The sequence below is a fragment of the Delphinapterus leucas genome, chromosome 1 (genome assembly GCF_059928025.1).
Source record: "Delphinapterus leucas isolate spDelLeu-1000000601 "Yukka" chromosome 1, BTC_Dleu_Yukka2, whole genome shotgun sequence".
Taxonomy (NCBI): Eukaryota; Metazoa; Chordata; class Mammalia; order Artiodactyla; family Monodontidae; genus Delphinapterus; species Delphinapterus leucas.
Genome location: NC_143129.1, coordinates 161,872,732 through 161,897,466, shown reverse-complemented (window position 1 = coordinate 161,897,466; position 24,735 = coordinate 161,872,732). Strand labels below are relative to the sequence as shown.

The following is a 24,735-nucleotide window of genomic DNA, read 5'->3' as shown; positions in this document are numbered from 1 at the left end:
GGCTAATATTGATCCATTTGACATATATTCTGTTGGGTGCTCACTGTGTATCAGGTATTGTTCTGTGTTCTGGGAATACAACATGAACAAACAGGCAAAAGTTCCTACCCTTGAGGAACTTATATTCTAATGGGGGAAAAGTCCAAAAATAAATGAATAAGCAAAGAAAACATATTATTTGTTAGTTGATGATAACTGTTGTGAAGAAAAATAAAAGAGGGATGGAAGATAGGGATGGAGGATGGGCCACTGATTTTACATCTATATATATATATATATATATATACACACACACATACATATAGTCTATGTAGTATTTATGTATACTGTAAATATGTATATATTTTGTGTATATGTTACATATATATTATGTAAGATGTGTGAACGCACGTGTGTGTATATATATGGGTATGCGCACACACATAATGTAATATTTTAATAGTATAGTTAGGGAAGAGCTCACTGAAAAGTGACATTTGAGGAGAAATCTAGAGGAGGTGAGGGATATCTACATGACGAGAGTCCCAGGCAGAGGCAGCAGCTTGCATGGTATATTCAAGGAATAGCAGATAAAGCCTGTATTGCTGGAGTGAGTGAGGGAGAGAGTGGTAGAGAAACTCCTAAGGGCCCTATCATGCAGAGTCTTGTAGGTGGTCATAGAACTTTAGTGTTTACTCTGATTAGATGGGTTTTGAGTAGACATTTGATATGACTAACTTAGATTTTTAATGGGTCGTTTTGGCTGCTGTGTTGAAAACGAACCTTAGCCGGTAAGGGTGAAAAGCAAGGAAATCAATTAGGAGGCATGTGTAATGATTCCGGTGAAAAATGATGGTGGCTTGAACTTGGGTAGTAAAAGTGATAGTGATAAAAACTGGTCAGAGGGCTTCCCTGGTGACGCAGTGGTTGAGAGTCCGCCTGCCGATGCAGGGGACATGGGTTCGTTCCCCGGTCCGGGAAGATCCCACATGCCGCAGAACGGCTGGGCCCGTGAGCCATGGCCGCTGAGCCGGCGCGTCCGGAGCCTGTGCTCCGCAATGGGAGAGGCCACACAGTGAGAGTCCCGCGTACCGCAAAAAAAACCCCCCAAAAAACCAAAAAAACAACTGGTCAGAGACTACAAATATTTTAAAGGTAGTGTCAGCAAGATTTGTTGATGGATTGAACAGGAGGTATGAAAGAAATGAATCATCATTGATTCCAGGGTTTTTGTCCTGAGTGGATGGAAAGATGGAGTTGCCATTTATCGGGATGGGAAAAACTATGGGAGAGGCCAACAGGGTTGACAGATCAGGAGATCTGTTTTTTGGCCATGTTAGGATTGAGATGTCTATTGGACATCCCAGTGAAGATGTTGAGCAGGAAGTTGGATACATGAGGTTGGACTGAGCAGAAAAGTCCAGGCTGGAGACAAACATTTGAAAGTCATCAGCATATTGGTGGTAAAGCCATGAGACCGGGTGAGATCATGTAGGAAGTGAGTGTGGTTAAAGAACATAAGATTTCAAAACTGAGTCCTGAGGTAACTCAATACTTACAAATGGGGAGATGAGGAAGAATCAGCAGGGAGACTGGCATGGAGAGGCCACTGGGATGAGAGATAACCAGGGCAGAGTGAGGAGGCAAGGGAAGAAGATGTTTTAAGCTGAAAGAATTGATCGTCTAATGTTCGGGGAGCATTGAATTTCGCAATGTGGAGCTCACTGGGGACCTTGATAAGAGTAGCTTTGGTGGAGGAAAAGCCTCACTAGAGAAGATTGAAGAGAGAAAGGAGCAGAGCAATTAGAGACATCTCTGTCAAGGGATTTTGATGCAATGGGGAGCAGAGAAATGGAATGTTCAGACGAGGAGGAAGTGGGATCAGGAAATTTCACATTTTTTTTAAGATGAAGAAATTATAGCATATTTATTTGCTGAAGGCAGTAATTCAGTAGAGTGGAAAAATTTGATGATTCAGGAGAGAGGAAGATTCCTGGAGTGTTATCCTTGAGCATACCAGAGTTAAGTAGGCTAGTCAGCAGCCGTTTAGTCTTGTCCAGAGCATCCACAAGACATTTGGTCTAAGTCAAAAGGTCCCTGAAATTTGGTCCTATTCAAAGCGTCCATGAGCGTATTTGGCCCATGCCAAATTTTTGTTTTGGATAGAAGTGAATATCAAGGACCTTTTGGTGTGGACCAAATGTCTCCATGGACATTTTGGACAGGACCAAATATGACCAAATATCAAGGACCTTTTAGGATGGACCAAATGTCTTATGAATGTTTTGGACAGGACCAAATGTCCTGCAAGCAGTAGGCTTATTGCATGACAAGCACTGTTCTAAATATTCTGTCTATTTATTCACTTAATATGACAACTTTTGTGGTGGGTGTTATGATTACCATAATTTTACAAATGAAGAAACAGATGTGAGAGATTAAGTAACTTGTCCAACGTCATACAGCTCTGCCACTTAATCATTGTGTGATCAGGGGCAGTTTACTTGCCCATTCTGAATTCAATAATTATTGCCCTGCTTGTCTCACAAGGTTGTTTTGAAGGTTAAATGAGAATAGAGGTGAAAATATGTTTTTTACTGTAAAACTTTATGGTTACATTTTAAGAAAGTAAGATAAGAGATTACCCTTCCAGTCTGAAAATATACTGTTCTCTCTTTTTTTTTTTTTTTTATAAATAAGCACAAGCCTCTTGTCAGTTAACAACAGCCTAATATATATATTGGGTCTTTGTTTCTGTGCGAGGGCTTTCTCTAGTTGCGGCAAGTGTGGGCGGGCCTCTCACTGTCGCGGCCTCTCTTGTTGCGGACCACAGGCTCCAGACGCGCAGGCTCAGTAGTTGTGGCTCACAGGTCCAGTTGCTTCGCGGCATGTGGGATCTTCCCAGACCAGGGCTCGAACCCGTTCCCCTACATTGGCAGGCAGACTCTCAACCACTGCGCCATCAGGGAAGCCCCAAATATACTGTTCTTAAGTCAGCTTTTTAAAATTGGGAATGTATGAGACTATATTTCTCCATCAGTTTTTTTCAGTTGCATGATTTGGTTTGAAAACATATGACTTTCCCACAGATTTCATTTGTAGTAATATTAATGCCTTAGCTAGTTGTGATGTATTTTTTTTTGATAGAAACATGGGTATATTTATTTGATAAAGAACTTTGTTGTGATGTATTTTAAGGTACAGTTCCCCTACATGGGGCTCACTAATGTTGGTAAGACATAGCACCTGACTTTTCATTGACGCTAGCATTCCAAAATTGCACAGACCCGGATCTGTCCATCTTAAGCTGTAAACTCTGCTTCCCCCACAGCTGCATTTGTTTCAGAGCCTGCATACAGTGTGATCCGGCATATATGCAGAAACATTTAAATAAAGCTATTCATGCTCTATTGAGAGAAAGGCTTTCTTTCTAAACAGAAAGAAACTACATTGGTAATCTTTACAGAATGAGGACATTTTACGACATTCCCTTTTCTATACTGCTTGGAAGCAGTTTGGAATATAACAAGACAGTATGAAGAATAATAAATTTCTAGCATTATCAAAGGGGTTGACTTAGTCCTTTGATTTTGATGCATCTTAGATTTATTGATCCCCAGATTTCTGAATTCTGCTCACTCTCTTTTCCAAAACCAGTATACTTGAATAAGGATGCTTATTTGATAACACACTTATCATTGTTCAGTGATGAACATGCCAAACTTAGATACCTAAGACAGGTTATTCTTATAAGGCTCTATTTATCAGAGGAGAGGATTTTGGAAAGCAAGAATTTGAGAGGATGCTATAAAGTTTATTCTCTTTTTCCTTTTATTCCCTCCTTTCTGTTGTCATCTCATGATTGCTTTTGTTCACTTGCCTACCTTTCTTTAGTTAACTATTTTTCTAATTACTTGAGTCAGTTGTAAGTTTAACTCTTACTTTTTCCAAGGACGTTTGAACTGAATTTAGATGATTATGGTATGGTGATAGTTTCCTTACTGTTCACCACCGCTTCTCAGAGCTAACCTACACTATCTCCATTACTGTTAAGGGACGTAGTAGATACAATGGTGCGGCACTTCAAGATGCAGGTATTTGGTGATCGGCAGCCTGGCTATGATGGCAAAAGAAACATGTACACAGCACATCCACTGCCAATTGGACGGGAGAGGGTAAGTGTTAACGGCAAGAAATATTGATTAGACTTATGTCATTTAGTAGTAATTACATAGGACAACAGTGTTTCCCTTTCTAATAACAATTCAACGCTTAAAGTTGTTTCTCATGCTGACGATAGATTTGTTATTCTGTCCATATTCTCTTGTCCCTTAGTTAACCAATAACTGAGCATTAGAATTTAGGTTGATTTTGTCACCTTTACATATATTCCAGATTTCTCACAGTGTTAAAGTGCCACCTGAATCTGAAGAGTGGAATTTTTATAACTTGTAGAATCTGCCTGCCAACTTGTAGAATATTATATAACACCCACTTATGAAAATAGTTTTAATACCACAATAACTTAAGACATTTGTTTTAAAAATTTAAAAGCAATACATAAATATATACTCATTATAACCTTATTCAGACAATCTAGAAATGCTATGGTTTCCCGCCTCCCAACTTGCCTGTACCCTCAATCCCATTTTCACTTTCAGAGGAAACTGCTATAATAGTTCAGTATATATCCTTTCATATATTTTTTTGTGCCTTAGCTATTTATGCATATTTATGTATATTCTTATTTTTTTAAATAAAGTTATTTATTTATTTATATTTTTGGTTGCGCGCGGGCTTTCTCTAGTTGCAGTGAGCTGGGACTACTCTTCGTTTCGGTGCGTGGGCTTCTCATTGTGGTGGCTTCTCTTGTTGCGGAGCATGGGCTCTAGGCATGTGGGCTTCAGTAGTTGTGGCACTCGGGCTCAGTAGTTGTGGCTTGCAGGCTCTAGAGTGCAGGCTCAGTAGTTGTGGCGCATGGGCTTAGTTGCTCCGTGGCATGTGGGGTCTTCCCGGACCAGGGCTTGAACCCGTGCCCCCTGCATTGGCAGGCGGATTCTTAACCACTGCGCCACCAGGGAAGTCCCTATATATATTCTTATTTGTTTGATATTGTTCTATGATTTATTTTTTCATTTAACAATATGTCTGGGAGATCTTTCCATTTCTGTACATTTAAGTCTACCTTATTTTTTTTTTTTTTTTTTTTTGCGTTACGCGGGCCTCTCGCTGTTGTGGCCTCTCCCATTGCGGAGCACAGGCTCCGGACGCGCAGGCTCAGCGGCCATGGCTCACGGGCCTAGCCGCTCCGCGGCATGTGGGATCTTCCCAGACCGGGGCACGAACCTGTGTCCCGTGCATTGGCAGGCGGACTCTCAACCACTGCGCCACCAGGGAAGCCCTACCTTATTTTTTTAATTCAATTTTTTTATTGTGGTAAAATATATATAACATAAAATTTACTATTTTAACCATTTTTAAGTGTACAATTCAGTGGCATTAAATATATTCACATTGTTATGCAACTGTGACCGCTAGCCATCTCTAGAACTTTTCATCATCCCAAACTCAAACTCTGTGCCCATTAAACAATAACTCCCCATTTTCTCCTCCCCTACCCCTGGTAACCACTATTCTACTTTCTGTATTTATGAATTTAACTATTCTAGGTACCTCATATAAGTGGAATCATATAGTATTTGTCATTTTATGTCTGGCTATTTATTTCACTTAGCATAGTGTTTTCAAGGTTCATCCATGTTGTAGCATCTACCTTATTTTTAACTATTACATAATATTCAATATTAAATTATTCCCCTACTGATGGAACATAGGTTGTTTCCAGTGTTTTGCAATTACAGAAAGTGTTAAACATCCTTATGCATATACTATATGAATATTCCTGGGATGTCTCAGCCTTTGTAAATATGTATGTGTATGTATTTTATGTATTTTTCCTTAGGTTGATATGGAAGTGACCCTTCCAGGTGAGGGTAAAGACCAGACCTTTAAAGTGTCTGTTCAGTGGGTATCAGTTGTGAGCCTTCAGTTGCTTTTAGAAGCTTTGGCCGGGCACTTGAATGAAGTCCCAGATGACTCAGTTCAAGCACTTGATGTTATCACAAGACACCTTCCCTCCATGAGGTTAGTTTGAATTCTTTGCCACAAATGTCAGACTTTTTTTGCTAGGTTGCATTGGAGACATTGAAAGGTTTCTGCACAAGTCATAGTTCAAACTTGGTTTCAGTTTGCAAAATTGAGAGTGAAATGAAAGACTCAAGTTTTTACTGTGAAACATGCAAACTCTTGTTTCTTCAGGTACACTCCAGTGGGTCGCTCCTTTTTCTCACCTCCTGAAGGTTACTATCACCCTCTGGGAGGGGGCAGGGAGGTTTGGTTTGGCTTTCATCAGTCTGTGAGACCTGCCATGTGGAATATGATGCTGAATATTGATGGTAAGATGGAACTCTCTTTACCCTTTACTCTTTTGGCTGGTTTTTTTGTCTTTCCTCTTTCCCTGAAGCTAAGTATCCTTCTCTGTTTGTTAGTATCTGCAACTGCTTTCTACCGGGCTCAGCCTATCATTGAGTTCATGTGTGAGGTTTTAGACATTCAGAACATCAATGAACAGACCAAACCCCTAACAGACTCCCAGCGTGTCAAGTTTACCAAAGAAATCAGAGGTAGGTATTTGCATTACTGTGGTCTTGGAGAGGCAGCTCAGCATGGTGCAAGGAGCACGGTCTTGCAGTCAGACACACCGGGGCTTCCATCCCATTCCTGCCAGTTCTATCATTGGGACTTTGGGCAAGTTATTTAACCACTGTGAGCCTTAGTTTATTCATCTCTAAGATAAAGATAATGTGTATCTTGTAAGATTGTTGTGAGAATTAAATGCAACTAAGTGTATAAAGCTTCTTTATACAGTAGCTCAGTACCTGGCACATGTCAGGAACTTAGTAACTGTTACTTTTACTTACTTGAAAACTTCCATTTTAATAAAATAACACAAGTTCATTTATTCTCAGAATTTCTTTGCTTCTTTACCTGTTGTTAGCTATCTTCTCTCATTATACCATAAGCTTCATTAGGGCTATCTCCAGACCCAAGAATAAGCACCAAAACATAGTTGATGCTTGATAGATACTTATTGAATGAAGTAATACATCAAAGTAGGTTGCAAGTCTTAAGTCGTCTGGGTTCTAATTTTTTCTGCTTGGCTGAGGCTTTTTTGCCTATGCATGATGAAATTGTTCCCATATCCTTGCAACTTTTGTCCTATACAATGCTATGCCTTTCTGAAGACAACCTTCGAGTATTTTCTTGTCACTGTGATTTTAATTAATACTGCTCTTTTGACTGTTTTGACTTCAGGTCTTAAAGTTGAGGTGACCCACTGTGGACAGATGAAACGAAAATATCGAGTGTGTAATGTGACTAGACGGCCAGCCAGTCATCAGACGTATGTTAACCACATCTAAAATTGTACCATTATATTTTTTGTAACAAAGGAAGCTACTATAATAATTTGAGAAATTGGTATCCCCTATTGTAATTTAAAAAATCACCTAGATCTTCACTTTAAAGCACCGAAGCTTTAAAAATGTTTTAAGGGACTTCCCTGGTGGTCCATTGGTTAAGACTCCACGCTTCCACTGCAGGGATCTCAGGTTCAATCTCTGGTCAAGGAACTAAGATCCTGCATGCCACATGCCACACACAGCGAGGTCAAAAAAATAAAAAATAAAAATAAAAAAATAGAAAATGTTTTAAATATTTTTGATAGAAATATTTATAAAATATATTTCATGCCTTTAATTCATTTCACCTCTTTTTTTTTTTTTGTAAATGTAATTATGATCCAGCCAGTTTTTCTTTCTCTTTTTAAAAAAATATTTATTTCTCTATTTGGTTGCACCGGGTCTTAGTTGCAGCTCGCCGGCTTCTTTAGTTGCGGCACACGGGCTCCTTAGTTGTGGCCTGTGAACTCTTAGCTGTGGCATGCATGTGGGATCTAGTTCCCTAACCAAGGATCGAAGCTGGGCCCCCTGCATTGGGAGCACAGAGTCTTATCCACTGTGCCACCAGGGAAGTCATTTCACCTATTAAACAGAGTATGCTAAACATAGATCAACTTTTATATAATGATGCAGAGTCATCATTATGAACATCATTTATTATAGTGTTGTAATTCTCAATGCATGGCCTGAAGGATCTATTAAGGCCTGTAAGTCGTAAAAGCTGTCATGCGAAGATACATATTGCTTTGTGCTTTATGTGGATTTTTCTCCCCACTTTTGTAGCTAGCTGTCACTTCTTCCAGCTGTCAGTGTGTATGGTATGCCTCCAGCAGCACATTCATTTATGCTTACGCAATCTCAGTTTTCTAATCACCCAGCTTCTAGTCCACTGTGAGCTATACCTAATGAGAAAATATATATTAAAGTGCTTTTAAAATTACCATATATGTAAGTTTTATTCTTGTAATCAAGATCATTAAACTCATGTCTGACATAAATATGAATATTGGCTTTTCTAAGTAAAGAGCATAAACTTAACTATATTAACTTTACATTATTTTCCTCACTCAGAAGACTTTTTCAAACAAGTGTACATCAAAATCACCTGGAACGCTTTGTTCTAGATAACTGAAATTTGGGGGTGGCCTCTGGATAAATGTAGTATATAAATTCAGTCTGATTTGAATAAATTCTTCAGTATGAACTCATGTACACATCACATGAATTTCTTGACTTGTAAAGTGGTGTTCCGTATACTCTTCATGTTATACCATTGACTTCATTCTCTAAGGAAAAAAATGAAGTCACTGTTGAGAATTATAGCATTTGTTTCAAAAGGAACTATCTTTCTCATTATTTAATTACTTCACAGTACCCTGTAAGAATAACTATACTTATAGAACTATATAATCTTTGCATGAAAATTAAAAGCACATAGATTTAAATATCACATACGTGATCCTCACTGCATTATTACTTTGTGGGCCATTAACAGCTAAGAAAGCAAGATTAAAGTAATTATTGTGCCAAGTGTTTGAGATAATTTGTCCACTGGAAGAGCGAAATCAGGAGAGTCTCTTAAATCATGCTCCCCAGTTTATACCAAATATCTTGACACAGTCTCAAGTTCATGTATCTGGTCTTGTGGCCTCCAAATCCACATATGTTTGTCCTGGTTTGGGGATCTGAAGATGTGGCCCCAGTAACTGTGCTACATTCATTTTATCAAAAGTTATCTTAAGTTATCATCTGTGGATGACCCAGGACCTTATTTGAATTTACTCATCTCTAAGAAGCCAGCAAGAGATTGTATTTGTATCTGTAGGTGTTAACTGACCTCTCTAGTAAGTCTGTGTATTTTCTGGTTCTGCGGCTTCTTCTTGATTTAAATTCTTTTTCCGTTTTAATTAAAATTTTTCTCATCTTAGCTTCAACAAACAAACATGTAAAATTCCAACAAAATCGCTATCCTGATTAAACCCTAAAATGGCTTAAGTGAAAATGGCCAAATAAAGATTGACCTTTTTTTTTAAGTGACTGGTCAAGGTAGAAAATGTTAGTAGGCTTTTGTTTGTTTGCTTATTTGAAAAAAAACACAAAGAACTTGAAGAAATTTCTAAAAAGACATTCTCTTTTATAGTTTTCCCTTACAGCTAGAAAATGGGCAAGCAATGGAATGTACAGTAGCTCAATATTTTAAGCAAAAGTATAGTCTGCAACTGAAATACCCCCATCTTCCCTGTCTCCAGGTGGGACAAGAACAAAAGCATACATACTTGCCGCTTGAGGTAAGCTAAACTAAATTTTCTTTTGCCAATCTGCCAATCTCTTGAATGTGTTTTTTAAAAAAGAAATGTTCTAAACTAGTGATAGAATTTAATATTAATCTCTAAAATACTTTGGACAGATAACTTCACCATATAACAGGATTTTCAGTTTTTTGGAAATGGAAGATGTAAGGTACAGTTCAGCAAAGGCTTAAGATGTAGAAGCCCATTACACAAACTAATTCCTCTTTGCCTCTTGGTAGGTTTGTAATATAGTGGCAGGACAACGATGTATAAAGAAGCTCACAGACAATCAGACTTCCACGATGATCAAAGCCACAGCAAGATCTGCTCCTGACAGACAAGAAGAAATCAGTAGACTGGTCAGTAAGGCATGGTCTTTAAGATAAGCTAGCTTTCAGATGGGAAAAAAACAAAACACAAAAAACAAAAAAAAAAAACAATAGAAAATGCCTGATGGGGCACAGTTACTCTTTGGTTTTTATATATGCAGGCTTTCCTGTTCTTTAGGTGAAGAGTAACAGCATGGTGGGCGGACCTGATCCATATCTTAAAGAATTTGGTATTGTTGTCCACAATGAAATGACTGAGCTCACAGGCAGGGTACTTCCAGCACCAATGCTGCAATACGGAGGCCGGGTAAGCTTTTTATTTTATTCAGCAAGCTTCTTCCAACAACCAATCAAAAAGGGATGAATCCAGGGTTTTTCCACTACACCACACTGAATTTACTCATAGCTTTGCTCATTACTGCTTTTTGTCTTTTGGCTAATATCAAATAGAGTTTTGTTTATCCCCTCATCAACTTTAAAATGGCCTTAGATTGTAATGTCTTTTCTCTTTTCTTTTGTTTCTTTTTTTGTGTTTTTTTTTTTTAAAGAATAAAACGGTAGCCACACCCAACCAGGGTGTCTGGGACATGCGAGGAAAGCAGTTTTATGCTGGCATTGAAATTAAAGTTTGGGCAGTTGCTTGTTTTGCGCCTCAGAAACAATGTAGGGAAGATTTACTAAAGTGAGTATCTTCATATTTTCAGCTTAGTAATATCCCTTCCAGATATGAAAATATCATCTTTATGTGAATGTGCTGTGTACACTGGCACTGAATCCCAGACTCCTATAGTGACACCATCTGGCTATAGGAAAAAGACCTTGTTCTTATAGTAAATCGCAGACTTGGGAATTATGTTAAGAATCTGACTCAGCTTCCTACATTTAGAGCAGAAATTTGTGACTAACAAGGCTGAAGCAGTGCCGATTGGCAAATCCTTGAGTTCTTAGAGAAGCTTCCTTTGGGGTTAATTGTATCTTTTCAGCTAAGATAAAAACTAGTTCATTTTTAATCATTACAGTGTACTAGAGAGCTTGTTTTACTGCAGGGTCACTGAGTAAGATCATTGGTTCGCATCTTACAGATGCAGTTATCTATATACAGGAAGTTAGTGAAAAGGGTGGAAAAATCACTATAGGAAAAGGGAACTGGGGTGAAAGAAAGGAATCCTACAAAACATTGGCAAATGCAGAAAACAAATCATTCTGAAAGCTTTCTACAAATCCAAAATTTAAAACTTGACCATGAGTTTTGCTTTTTCTTAAAGGGATGATTTCTTTTGACATTGTTCTTGAATCAAATCTATTACAAGTTTGAATGTCATCCTAAATATGGTGATTTTGTGACAGTGTGTTTCTGTGTTCTCAGTTGAACACAAGCTTACCCAACTATTCTTGTACCTGGCTTACCAAAATACACGTTACCTGAAATTTTGACCTTGCTTTTTTCTTCGGCCTGGAATTACTGACTTGAAGGTTTAAAAAGATCTTTGAACAGGAATGCTATTCTAGGCCCTGAGGCCCAGCTGAGGCACAATTATTTAAAAATTCGAAATGATAATCTGATAGTTTAATAATACAGAGTCTTCTGCCTTCTAATTACAGTGATACAACTTCCAGGCTATTTTTGGCAACCAGTTAAAGAGGGAGTTTTTTTGTTTGTTTGTTTATTTGTTTCTAAATTTGGCTAAGAATTTACCGAACTGAAAGAAATATCTTAGAGGGAAATACATGCTAAGAATGTGCCCTGAAATGAAAGCACTGTGCCACCGGTTCTATTTTAACAGGAGTTTCACTGACCAGCTCCGTAAAATCTCTAAGGATGCAGGAATGCCCATCCAGGGTCAGCCATGTTTTTGCAAGTATGCACAAGGTGCAGACAGCGTGGAGCCCATGTTTAAACACCTGAAAATGACCTATGTGGGCCTACAGCTGATAGTGGTTATCTTGCCTGGGAAGACGCCAGTATATGGTATGGACCCCTTTAATGTTGGATGAGGGATGATTTCAAGTAGTAGTTGTAGCAGTCAGGATAAACTAGGTTATGCTGCAGTCACAGACAATCCCAAACTCTCAGTGGCTCAAAGCAACAAAGTTTTATTTTTTGCTTTTGCTATGTGTCCATTGAGGGTGGACTGCAGCCTCTGCTCCATGTCATCATATCATTTTCACTCCGGAACCCAGTCACTCTTTGGAATGTTGCTGGCTCCATGGCAGAGAGAAAAGAGCCTGGAGGGTTCTTAACTTCTGCAATTTCTTGGTCACAACCAGCTATATGGCCCACTCAACCTCTGTGGGGGAAGTGGGATGGTGGGCAGGAAATGCAGTGGTAATGAGGGTAGTGCCATTTTACCATAGTCCCCAAAACGGGGAGAACTGGAATGTCGGGTGAAAAGCATTTAGGAATATCAGAGTGGGGGGAGCCTACCACTTCCAGAATAGGAGATGCTTAGTTTGTATCTCTTATAAGAAGAATGATACAAAGTTCTTTTGGCTATCATCTAAGTGAAGGATTTGGAAACTATGTAGACCAACCATTTGAACTTTGTAAAATGCCTTCAACCCTCTCTATATTTGTTTCTTTTATTAGCTTCTCTTTATCTGTAGTGTTTGGCGGAGGAGGGGAAGGAAGGAAAAAAAAATCCATTAGAATTCAAAGGGCTGGTGTGTGTACTGAGAGGGAGGAGCTGGGGAGATTGATTTCTTTGCCAGACCAGTCCTGTTGGAAAAGGAACCTCAAGGGACTTGAGTGAGTGGTGAGTGGTGGCAGGCTGCATGGTAGAATAAAGGAAGTGGACTGGCTTCAAAGCCTGCAGGAGGGAAGAAAAGGGTAGGGAGAGAGCCTTCCAAACTCAAAAAAATTGCCCTGGGGGTTTAGCAGATGAAAGGACACACAGGAAAAGCATCTAGCACAACGTACAGTATATAGTTGGCACTCTGTAAATGTTAATGTGTGTGTGGGGGTGTTCCCCTCTACTTTTAGTAATCAGGAGAATATATCAACATTTTAAAATTAATTAATAAACTTATTTTTGTAGCGGAGGTGAAACGTGTTGGAGATACCCTCCTGGGTATGGCTACACAGTGTGTCCAGGTAAAAAATGTAGTGAAGACCTCACCTCAAACCCTTTCCAACCTTTGCCTGAAGATAAATGCAAAGCTCGGAGGAATTAACAACGTGCTTGTACCTCATCAAAGGTAAGATCCTGAACTCTTTTTCCATTTGTTTCTTAAGCTCTAACTTACATAATTTACAATAAAGCACACCAATCTCAAATATACATCTTGGTTACCTTTTCTTATATATGTATGCACTCATGTAACCACCACCCAGGTTAAATATAGAACACATCCAGCACCTCATCAGGCTTCCTCGTGGCCCTTCCCAATAGATAACCCCCAAAGGTTCTGACTGTTCTGACTTCCAGCATCATAGATTAGTTTTGCCTGTTTTTCTTCTGGCCACACCCTGCGGCTTGTGGGATCTTAGTTCCCCCAACCAGGGATTGAACCTGCACCCTTGGCAGTGAAAGGTCAGAGTCCTAACCACTGGCCCGCCAGGGAGTTCCCTAGTTTTGCCTGTTTTTGAACTTCATATAAATGGAACCATACAGTATATAGTATTTTGTGTCTGTCTTCTTTTGGTGAATATCATGTCTGTGAGATTCATTCATGTTGCTATTTTAAGTAGAAGTTTATTTTTTGTTGTGTATTATTTCATTTTATGAATATACTACAAAATTTTAGATATTCTTATACGTTTATTATACAAGTCTTCTACATTTTTGGTGGAATTAAGTACTCTTTCTCTTGCAAGAGTGGAATTGCTGACTTATAGAAAATATATGTATTTAGCATTGATAGATACTATCAAATACAGTAGTCCCCCCCTTATCTGCAGTTTCACTTTCCCTGGTTTCAGTTACCTGCAGCCAACCTCTGTCCGAAAATATTAAGTGGAAAAATTCCATAAATAAACAATTCTTCAGTTTTAATTAATTAATTTATTTATTTATTTTTGGCTGAGTTGGGTCTTCGTTGCTGAGCATGGGCTTTCTCTAGTTGCGGCGAGCAGGGGCTACTCTTCATTGTGGTGTGCGGGCTTCTCATTGCAGTGGCTTCTCTTGTGGAACACGAGGTCTAGGTGCACGGGCTTCAGTAGTTGTGGCACGTGGGCTCAGTAGTTGTGGCACGTGGGCTCCGTAGCTGTGGCTTGTGGGCTCTAGAGCGCAGGCTCAGTAGTTGTGGCACATGGGCTTGGTTGCTCCACGGCATGTGGGATCTTCCCAGACCAGGGTTCAAACCCGTGTCCCCTGCATTGGCAGGTGGATTCTTAACCACTGCACCACCAGGGAAGTCCCAATTCTTAAGTTTTAAATTGCATGCCATTCTGCGTAGTCCAATGAAATCTCTAACTCTCCCTCTCCATCCAGCCCTGGACATGAATTATCCCTTTGTCCAGTGTATTTAGGCTGTTTATGCTACCCATCCATTAGTAGAGGAAAGAAAACCAGTAGATATAGGATTTGGTACATCCACTGGGCATCTTGGAACACATCCTCTGCAGTAAGGGGAGACTACTGTAGTTTTCCAAAGTGGTTGTACCAATTTATATTTCCACTGAGAGTTCTAGTTGCTCATATTCTTGCCAATACTTGGTGGTATCAGTCCTTTTAATTTTAGCCATTTTGGCCGGGGGTAATAGTATCTCATGATGGTTTTAATTTGCAATCCTCTGATGACTAATCATGTTAAGCACATTTTCATATGTTTATTGGCTAAGTGGACATCCTCTTTTGTGATGGGCCTGTTCAGTCCTTTGCCCATTTCTTAGATTGGGCGGCTCCTTGTTAATTTGTAGTTCCCTTGTCTGTTGAGATAATATCTGACTTGTCTACTCTACGATGTTTTTATGTGAAATCCTGTATGTGGAAGTTATTTGGGAAGTTAAATTTTGTCTGTGATATTAGTCATTTTCATACTTGAGAAGAAGGTCAATTTGAGTGCCTTACTCTTGTACAGTTGTATCACAGTTCTCATTTTTGTCCTTGAATGAAACTTCTAGGTACATAAATCCTTCCTGCAACATTGGTAGATGAGGTATACAGACCATGGGGGAAGTTAACCTAAAGCATGATTTAATTTTACCCCAAACAATGTAGCATAGTGGCATAGAGTACAGACCTTTTTGTCAGGCTTCCTGGGTTTGGATTCCAGCTTTATCACTTCCTAACTGTGTAATCTTGAGCAAGTTCCTTATCCTCTTATATCTCATTTTTTAAACCTGGAAATCTGAGATAATAATTGTACTACCCTCATAGAATTGTTGTGAGGACTAAATGAATTCATACGTGTAAAGTCCTTAGCACAGTGGTTGGTACATAATACATGTAAGCTGTTATTATGTTCTGTGTATGTATCTTATGTATATACATTTGCTCTTATACCCTACTATGCCAAACCCATGTTGTATGATGATATATAGAGAGAAATACAACCCAGGCTCTGCCCACATGGAACCTCATCTTTAGTACCTATTACATGAGATTGTCAGATTTGGGATGCCTCCTAGATATACTTTAAAAGTCGGGCTTCCTTGGTGGCGCAGTGGTTGAGAGTCCGCCTGCCGATACAGGGGACACGGGTTCGTGCCCCTGTCTGGGAAAATCCCACATGCCACAGAGCGGCTGGGCCCCTGAGCCATGGCCGCTGAGCCTGCGCATCGGAGCCTGTGCTCCGCAACGGGAGAGGCCACAACAGGGAGAGGCCCGCATACCGCAGGAAAAAAAAAAAAAAAAGAATTTACCAGAGAAGTAATATATGCATGATATTTTTCTCCTTAATTCCATAGATAAATTAGTACCAAATAAATGAATTCATTATTTTAGCAAATATTAGTTGAGTGCCAACTGTGAGCAAGGCAGTGTTTTAGGCACTAGGGATACAGCAGTGAACAAGACAAAGCAAAACAAAATTCCTGCCTTCATGGAGCTTACATTCGTGTGTGTGTGTGTGTGTGTGTGTGTGTGTATACAATAAATAAAATAAATAAGTAAAATATGTGGTAAAAGTGATAAATACATGGAGAAAATAAAATAGGGAAGGAGATAGACTTTATTCTCTTCCCTAAGTCTCATATATTGGGGGGTTTGTCCCAGTTCCATGTACATTGTGCAATTCAGTATCCATTGTAGAAATCCCAGGATCCCAAGAAAGCCTGTTCTGGGAAAGTTTTGCCTTTGCACATAGAGATTTTGTTAAATTTGGGTTGGGTCCTCCTCTTGACTCTACCCTTCCCACTATTGCAGAAGAACCATGTTGTCTTCTTTAGTCAGTTCAGATTCATTGTACTGGGTGGCACAGATACTCAGTGGGCATTAGAGTTCTCTCCCAATGGGCACGTCTTTATTCTCATAAGATTATGCCTGTGATTATGTCTGGTGATCTTGCTAAACAAAAACATTTTCATCCATATGTCTGAGTGGCAATGTCTCCTTAAATCTGAGCAGGCCCTCCGTGTTCCAGCAGCCTGTCATCTTCCTGGGAGCGGATGTCACGCACCCCCCAGCAGGGGATGGGAAGAAGCCTTCCATTGCTGCTGTCGTTGGCAGTATGGACGGCCACCCCAGCCGGTACTGTGCCACTGTTCGGGTGCAGACGTCCCGCCAGGAGATCTCCCAGGAGCTCCTCTATAGTCAGGAGGTAATCCAGGACCTTACTAACATGGTTCGAGAGCTGCTGATCCAGTTCTACAAATCCACACGCTTCAAACCCACTCGGATCATCTATTACCGTGGAGGGGTATCCGAGGGACAGATGAAACAGGTACTCTCTTAATCCCATAGTTGCCTTCTGGGGCTTCTAGGTATCTGATGGAGTTTCCTCCCATCTGCCACTCCAAGTAAATCAGATCTGAGAGATGCCTGAGAGATTGGCAAGTTCTCAATTATACATCATTTTATTTCTAACTCCTAGGTAGCTTGGCCAGAACTAATAGCAATTCGAAAGGCATGTATTAGTTTGGAAGAAGATTACCGGCCAGGAATAACCTATATTGTGGTGCAGAAAAGACATCACACACGACTCTTCTGTGCAGATAAAACAGAGAGGGTAAGAACACATAGGATAAGCTTTATTATCTGATGCAAGTGACTATGTTTTCGGTTTTTTTAAAATATTTATTTATTTATTTTGGCTGTGCTGGGTCTTTGTTGCGGCATGCAGGATCTTCATTGCAGCATGCAAACTCTTAGTTGCACATGCATGCAGGATCTAGTTCACTGTCCAGGGATTGAACCCAGCCCCCCTGCATTGGGAGCGCAGAGTCTTACTGACTGGACCACCAGGGAAGTCCTGTGAATGTGTTTTTGAGTAGGCATACATATAGTTTTTTTTTTTTAAAAGCAGAAGTGCCTAATAATAATTTAATAAGCATGCTAACTCCAATTGAGCTTAGATGAGCAATTTTGAATGATACAGGTTTCAAGACTGAATATTTCTCTTATGTGACAGCAATACGGGTTTCTAGAGTTTTTAGAGGGAGAAGTTAAAAAAAGCTATGTACACTATGGTGATACAGGAAACCTCCAAAGGGAAGGTTTACTGCTTGGACTTTATTGCCATTTGCTATTTTTTGCTACCAGCGCCTAAGGCATGGTTCTAGGGTATAAAGAAAATTTCTCTTCCAAATGATTTTACATCAGTGCAGGGGATTCTTAGGGTACATACTTTGAATGCCTGTGATGTCACGTTTACTAACCATGGGCAGGTTAACTTCTCTAAGCCATAATGTTCTAACTGTAAAGTGTGGTAAGAACAATACCTATTTCACAAGGTTGTTGTTAAGGATTAACTTAGTAAATGAATGTTAATTTTGGGTACAATTTCCAGCATTTGATAAAAGGCATTTTGTGTAACCTTTTTATAATCTGATATTAATGTGTAAACTAGGTAAATTTTAGGTACACAGTGTTGGATGACTTTACTTCTATGATCTTTTCTATGACATTACTTCAACTTTTTCAGGCCCTCCCTGATCCACTCCCAGAGAGACCAGTTCTTTCTGTTTCCTGATCTTGTCGTCTTGTGGGTCACTCCCACTGTTTTCTAGTACACGCTTAGTTTATTTTTTTAAGGATTAGATTTTTCTTTTTAATTAATTAATTAATTACTTTTTGGCTGCGTTGGGTCTTTGTTGCTGCACGCGGGCTTTCTCTAGTTGCGGTGAGCGGGGGCTACTCTTCGTGGCAGTGCGCGGGCTTCTCATTGCAGTGGCTTCTCTTGTTGCAGAACACGAGGTATAGGTGCGCGGACTTCAGTAGTTGTTGCGCACAGGCTTAGTTGCTCCGCAGCAAGTGGGATCTTCCTGGACTAGGGCTCAAACCTGTGTCCCCTGCATTGGCAGGCAGATTCTTAACCACTGCACCACCAGGGAAGTCCCACATGCTCCCACATTAGAGTTTCTGTCTCTAATCCAAGGCTGAGCTGTTTCTTCTTGTTTTCTGAATCATTAGAGAACTAAGGTTTTACCCTTGGGCCACAGGTCCACCAATCAGCTCAGATTCAAAATACTGTCTTCCAAATTGCCAAACTCTGACTTGGTAATACTTCTTAAATTCTGCTAATTCAAATTCTCTGAGCTCTTAACCGAGCTCTGGGCACAAAACATCCTGCCATCCCCTCCTTAACTGCATAGTCACACTCCATCCCGCTGTTGACTTGCTATTCATGTAACTTTAGGACCTGGACTCTCTTTCTAAACCCCCAAGCTATCTCATAGCTTTGTTCTTGACCATCCAGTGTCACTCCTGACCTTTGAAGATTGACAGTCCCAATCCTTGGTCTACTTTGCACCCCTGACACCAGCATCTTCAGTTCTCTAAACATGCCTCTTGCCAGTCTCCAACTCTGAATTAGTGTACTTGCCCATTTCTTTTGCTGCTAGTCTTAGGCTGATTGACGTTGCTGAGGAAAAAAGTCATTTATTTAATAATGAACCATAATACAAGTTCTTGACAGCAAATCTCATCCAGGCCTTTGATGCTGCAATTTCTTTTCATTTATCGTATTCCCCATAACATCTGTTCTAAACCTTTATACTCTTCTCAAGTCCCCAACCCCATCCATGAAGCATTCGTTGCCAACAATTTACATTGCCAACAATAGAATAACCTTCTGTTTCCTCCAGAAAACAAAATAGAGAAGGCATGAATTTTCTCAGCTTCCTCCCCTTTACTTTCAAATTTAGCTAAATCTGTGTTTTCTTATTTTCTTCCTTGAATCTCAGAGGCTAATCTCTCCACCTATGCTTTCTTTCCCTCCACCTATGCTTTTGTTTTTAATGCTTTCTGCCTTCTTTAGAGCCTCACTTCATCAATTATCCTTTTTTTTTTCAAAATTTCAGTTTTCCCCATGCCGTTGCTTCCCTCTCCTCACCTTTTAAAGTTTCTCAACTCTTCCTCAGTCTTCCTCAAAACTTCCCTTCTCCCTCAATCTACCTGCCATTTTTTCTTTCCTCCCTTTCATGACCAAACTTATAGGAAAAAAAGACTTGATTTTCTTTTTGTATCTTCTCACATAATACTTCAGTTCTCTGTTGCCTGACTTTTATTTCACTGACTCCACTGATGTCGTTCTCTCAATGACTTGCTCATTTTGAATCCAGCGATATCTTGTCAAATTTCCACACTGACCTCTTTGAAGCACTTATGGATGTTTGCTTTCTTTGGCCTTAGCAATATGATTTTCCAGGCTCACTACCTACCTCTGTAATTAGGCTTTCTTTGACTCCTCTTCTTCCTCTGTCCATTAAACATTGATGCTTCCTGGCATTTCATATTTCTCTCTTCTCTTCTCAATTTCAACTCCCTTAGTCTCACCTACTTTTCCAGATTCACTTACTTGCTTATAGATTCCTAAATCTGTATTTCCAGCCCCAGATTTTCTATGCAGCTCCTGATCTGCACTTCTAACTGTCTACCAGTTTACTTAGATGCTCTGTAGGCATTGTATCAGGCAAGATAGGCTAGGCTGTGCTGTGGTAACAAAAGACTCCAAAGTCTTAGTGGCTTGCTAAGATTTATTTCTTGTTCACATTACACATTCATTGTGGCACTGCTACGGCTGGGACCTCACTGTCCTCCCTTTGGAACCTAGGCTGACAGAGAAGAAGCATCTGTCTGGAACTTCACCAGTCATTGTAGTAGAGGGGAAAAAGATACATGACAAGCCATATGCTGGCTGTTAAAGCTTCTGCCCAGAAGTAGCACATTTCACATCACATTTTATTAGCCAAAGGAAGTTACATGGCCACTTCTGAGTTAATTGGGTAGGGATGTATAATCCTCCCCCAGGGAGGGGCATGGGAATATTTGGCACCAGTGATACAATCTACCACAGGCATTTCAAGCAAAGCACATCTAAACCTTCTCCTTATTGTTTTATCCTCATCTAAAAGCTATTCCTCCCCCAAATTTACTATTCTTCTATTGCTTGGCATCACTATATATTAGTCAGCCAAGTGAGAAACTTTGGAGTTGTCTTTAAATTCTTCTCCTCCCTTCCTGTCCCCACTTCCCATGTTCAGTGGGTCAAACAATTCTCTGTGTTCTGCCCTGAAATCTCTTGGCTCAACTCTTCCTCTTGTGTGTTCCATCTGCCCTAGGCAGAACTCTTCAGTATTGCAGGAGACTCCTAGCACTCTCCCTGTGTCCATTCCTCCTTCACAAATGCATCCTCCACCTACTGTCAGGGCTAGGTTTTTTTTGTTTGTTTGTTTGTTTGTTTTAAATTAGATCTTTCTTTTTTTTTTTTTTTTCCCTCTTGTGTCTCCCTCCCTCCTACCCTTCCTATCCCACCCCTCCAGGCGGTCACAAAGCACCGAGCTGATCTCCCTGTGCTATGCAGCTGCTTCCCACTAGCTATCTACCTTACGTTTGGTAGTGTATATATGTCCATGCCTCTCTCTCGCTTTGTCACAGCTTACCCTTCCCCCTCCCCATATCCTCAAGTCCATTCTCTAGTAGGTCTGTGTCTTTATTCCTGTCTTACCCCTAGGTTCTTCATGACATTTTTTTTTCTTAAATTCCATATATATGTGTTAGCATACGGTATTTGTCTTTCTCTTTCTGATTACTTCACTCTGTATGACAGACTCTAGGTCTATCCACCATATTACAAATAGCTCAATTTTGTTTCTTTTTATGGCTGAGTAATATTCCATTGTATATATGTGCCACATCTTCTTTATCCATTCATCCGATGATGGACACTTACATTGTTTCCATCTCCGGGCTATTGTAAATAGTGCTGCAATGAACATTGGGGTGCATGTGTCTTTTTGAATTATGGTTTTCTCAGGGTATATGCCCAGTAGTGGGATTCCTGGGTCGTATGGTAGTTCTATTTGTAGTTTTTTAAGGAACCTCCATACTGTTCTCCACAGTGGCTGTATCAATTCACATTCCCACCAGCAGTGCAAGAGTGTTCCCTTTTCTCCACACCCTCTCCAGCATTTATTGTTTCTAGATTTTTTGATGATGGCCATTCTGAGGGCTAGGTTTTTAAAATACAGATCTTATCCTGCCACTCCACTGCTCAAAAATCTTCATGTTACCCCTGTTGCCTACCAGATGCTTCCTTATGGTGCTCAGTGTTTTCCCACGGTAGCCAAAGCACATTTAGTTTGATCTTTCACCATGCCCCCATACACCTTCCATTAGCAATGTGACTATTTCCATTTCCCATATACATTGTGTATTTTTATCCCTGGAATGACCACATCCATCCCACCTTTTTTTCCCCATTATTTTTATAATAAGATATAATATAGACCCAGTAAAATTCACTATTTTTAGTGCACACTGTTCTGCATGTCTTGACAAATGCATACAGTTGTGTAAAACTACCACCTTAATATTTAGAATGATTCTGTCACACATAAAAACTCTCTTATGCCCTTTTGTAGTCAACCCTTTCCCTTACCTACAGCCCCTGACAACCGCTGATGTATATTCCGTCCCTACAGTTTTGTTTCTCCCAGTATGTCATATGAAAAGAAGTCATAGCCTTTGGTCTGGCTTCTTTTACTTAGCATAATGCATTTGAGATTCATCCACGTTATTGTGTGTATCAGTAGTTTGTTCCTTTTCTATTGCTGAGTAGTATTTTGTGATGTAGATGAACCACAGTTTGTTTATCCATTCCTGACTGCAAGGGGTATTGGAATGTTTCCATTTTCATTCTATCCCCTCCATCCAACCTGTACTTATCCTATAAGGCATGGCTCAACCATTTCCTCCCACCAGCTTTTCCCAGTGCCTTCCATAAGGCCCTTATTACATTGCATTGCAGTGCATTGCCTGTGACTTTCATGAAGAGCAGGAGGGCAGGTTCTTTAGTTCTCTCTGTGACTCTGTCTCTCATCCCCAACATCTGTTGCAGAGCCTTGCACATGGTGCTCAAGCAGTAATTATTGAAATGAACATGCCTGGACCCCCTTTTCCCCAGGGCAGCACCTCTTTAGGTTCTCATCTGTAGATTTCAAGAGATTTTTAAAAAGGGATTCTATGGTCAAATAAGTTTGGGAAATGCTGTATACTCCATCTCCCTCTTAAAGATTATACATTACCAGATAAAGGTTCTGAGAAGTCATACAATAGAAAAACCTTTCAACTGTGGTTTAACCCCATATCACTCAAATTTATTTGACCATAAAACACCTAAACACATCCTGCAGAACTAATATTTCTAAAGCATACACTTTGGGAAACAATACTAGAATGATTGTAGCTCAGTTACATTTCCTCTTGTCCAGCTAAGTACCCCAGGTCACATATGAATTTCATGGAATGAGACTTTTCTATACTCATGTATGTTGTTATTATATGCATTGGGGCATGATCTTCAGCTGAAGTTAACAATAGTTAGAATGGAGCCAAATAAATTCCCATCAAATTTGTGCCAATATGCTAAATGTACTACCTCGTGTGGAACCCATGTGTACAGCAGAAGTGGATGAAAACTGACCAAATAGCAAGGTTTAATTCCTTTCCTTGAAGTTCTCCTCTCTGCTTTTCTAGAAGTTTGATTTTAGGATTTGGCTATAGAAGAACTTTAGAATTTTAAAAGTATCAGAGATCATCACCTAATTTTATGGATGATTAGATTGAGGCTTTGTTCAAGGTATGTAGTTACAAGGCTGGGCTTAGAACAGAAACTGTGGCTTTCCTAATTCTCATTTCAATGCACTCTTCCTGACAATACATGTGCCAGTGAATTCTTTTATTAATCCTGTAAAAGTATTAATTTTGTTGAACCTGGTGAACCAGTTCACAGATTCCTTCATCTTAACTTTTTTTTTTTTTTTTTTTTTGTGGTATGCGGGCCTCTCACTGTTGTGGCCTCTCCCGTTGCGGACGCGCAGGCTCAGCGGCCATGGCTCACGGGCCCAGCCGCTCCGCAGCATGTGGGATCCTCCCGGACCGGGGCACGAACCCGTGTCCCCTGCATCGGCAGGCGGACTCTCAACCACTGCGCCACCAGGGAAGCCCCTTCATCTTAACTTTTACTGAAAGTTGTAGGTTGTTTTTTTTTTTCACTCCAAATAAGGAATAAAACTGATTTTTTTTCCCCCTCAGGAAGCTTATCCATCTTAAATGTCTTTTTTTCCCCCCTCTGTGAACACACCGAAGTGTTATCTGTAAAATAGATGACAATAATGTAGCCCAAAGCCACAGGTAAAATAATTCTTTGTCTGGATTCCCTTAGAGAAGCAGTGGGGTATATTTGAGAAAATAAGGTTGAAATAGTTGGGCTAACGGAAAGTTACAGAAAATTCAACATCTTGAATTAAACTGATTTTCAAGAGTTCCCTTAAGAGCAGTATACTAACTTGTTACTAATGGCTTGAGCTCAATTTAGCACTTTGATGACTAATGACACTTTTTTTTTTTTTTTTTTTTAAGGTGGGGAAAAGTGGCAATGTACCAGCAGGCACTACCGTGGATAGCACCATCACACATCCATCTGAGTTTGACTTTTACCTCTGTAGTCATGCAGGAATTCAGGTAATTTGGAAGCTAGTCCAGGTCTTTGATTTGATAGGGAGGTGTTTGCAAATTCAGCAACTAGCTTGAGTAGACTTGTTATTAAACACTGTACATAACTTTGTTAATGCTTGTATCCTAGAACTGTTATCTTTTGGTCTAGGTATCTGCTTGTAGGTGTGCTAGGCAGGAATATTTCTGAATTTAAGTAGGTTTCAATTCTCTCAGGTCGTCAACCCATGTCAGAGACATTAATCATAAAACTCTTTCTCCAGGGAACCAGCCGTCCTTCACATTACCAGGTCTTGTGGGATGACAACTGCTTCACCGCAGATGAGCTCCAGTTACTAACTTACCAGCTATGTCATACCTATGTGCGGTGCACACGCTCAGTCTCTATTCCAGCCCCTGCCTATTATGCCCGCCTTGTAGCATTCAGAGCAAGGTATCATCTGGTGGATAAAGATCATGACAGGCAAGTTTCTCAGGCAAATAAAATCTTTCTGTCTGTGTTAGCAGCATATTAAAAAAAAATGAGCTACTATAGAAAACCTTTAGGAAGAGTTAAACTTCC

The 24,735-nt window shown here is 40.0% G+C and overlaps 1 protein-coding gene across 1 annotated transcript in view; it reads left to right on the top strand.

Moving 5' to 3' along the window:
• Positions 1 to 24,735, top strand: part of LOC111175572 (protein argonaute-4) — a 45,458-nt gene that overhangs the window by 14,709 nt on the left and 6,014 nt on the right. The window contains exons 3-17 of the mRNA XM_022575217.3: positions 4,034 to 4,154; positions 5,942 to 6,123; positions 6,298 to 6,434; positions 6,528 to 6,662; positions 7,354 to 7,441; positions 9,640 to 9,787; positions 10,030 to 10,149; positions 10,298 to 10,426; positions 10,668 to 10,801; positions 11,904 to 12,088; positions 13,155 to 13,314; positions 16,626 to 16,941; positions 17,092 to 17,226; positions 24,081 to 24,182; positions 24,437 to 24,636. Of these exons, the coding sequence (XP_022430925.2) occupies positions 4,034 to 4,154; positions 5,942 to 6,123; positions 6,298 to 6,434; positions 6,528 to 6,662; positions 7,354 to 7,441; positions 9,640 to 9,787; positions 10,030 to 10,149; positions 10,298 to 10,426; positions 10,668 to 10,801; positions 11,904 to 12,088; positions 13,155 to 13,314; positions 16,626 to 16,941; positions 17,092 to 17,226; positions 24,081 to 24,182; positions 24,437 to 24,636 (2,292 nt within the window). The remainder of the gene's footprint in view (positions 1 to 4,033; positions 4,155 to 5,941; positions 6,124 to 6,297; positions 6,435 to 6,527; positions 6,663 to 7,353; positions 7,442 to 9,639; positions 9,788 to 10,029; positions 10,150 to 10,297; positions 10,427 to 10,667; positions 10,802 to 11,903; positions 12,089 to 13,154; positions 13,315 to 16,625; positions 16,942 to 17,091; positions 17,227 to 24,080; positions 24,183 to 24,436; positions 24,637 to 24,735) is intronic.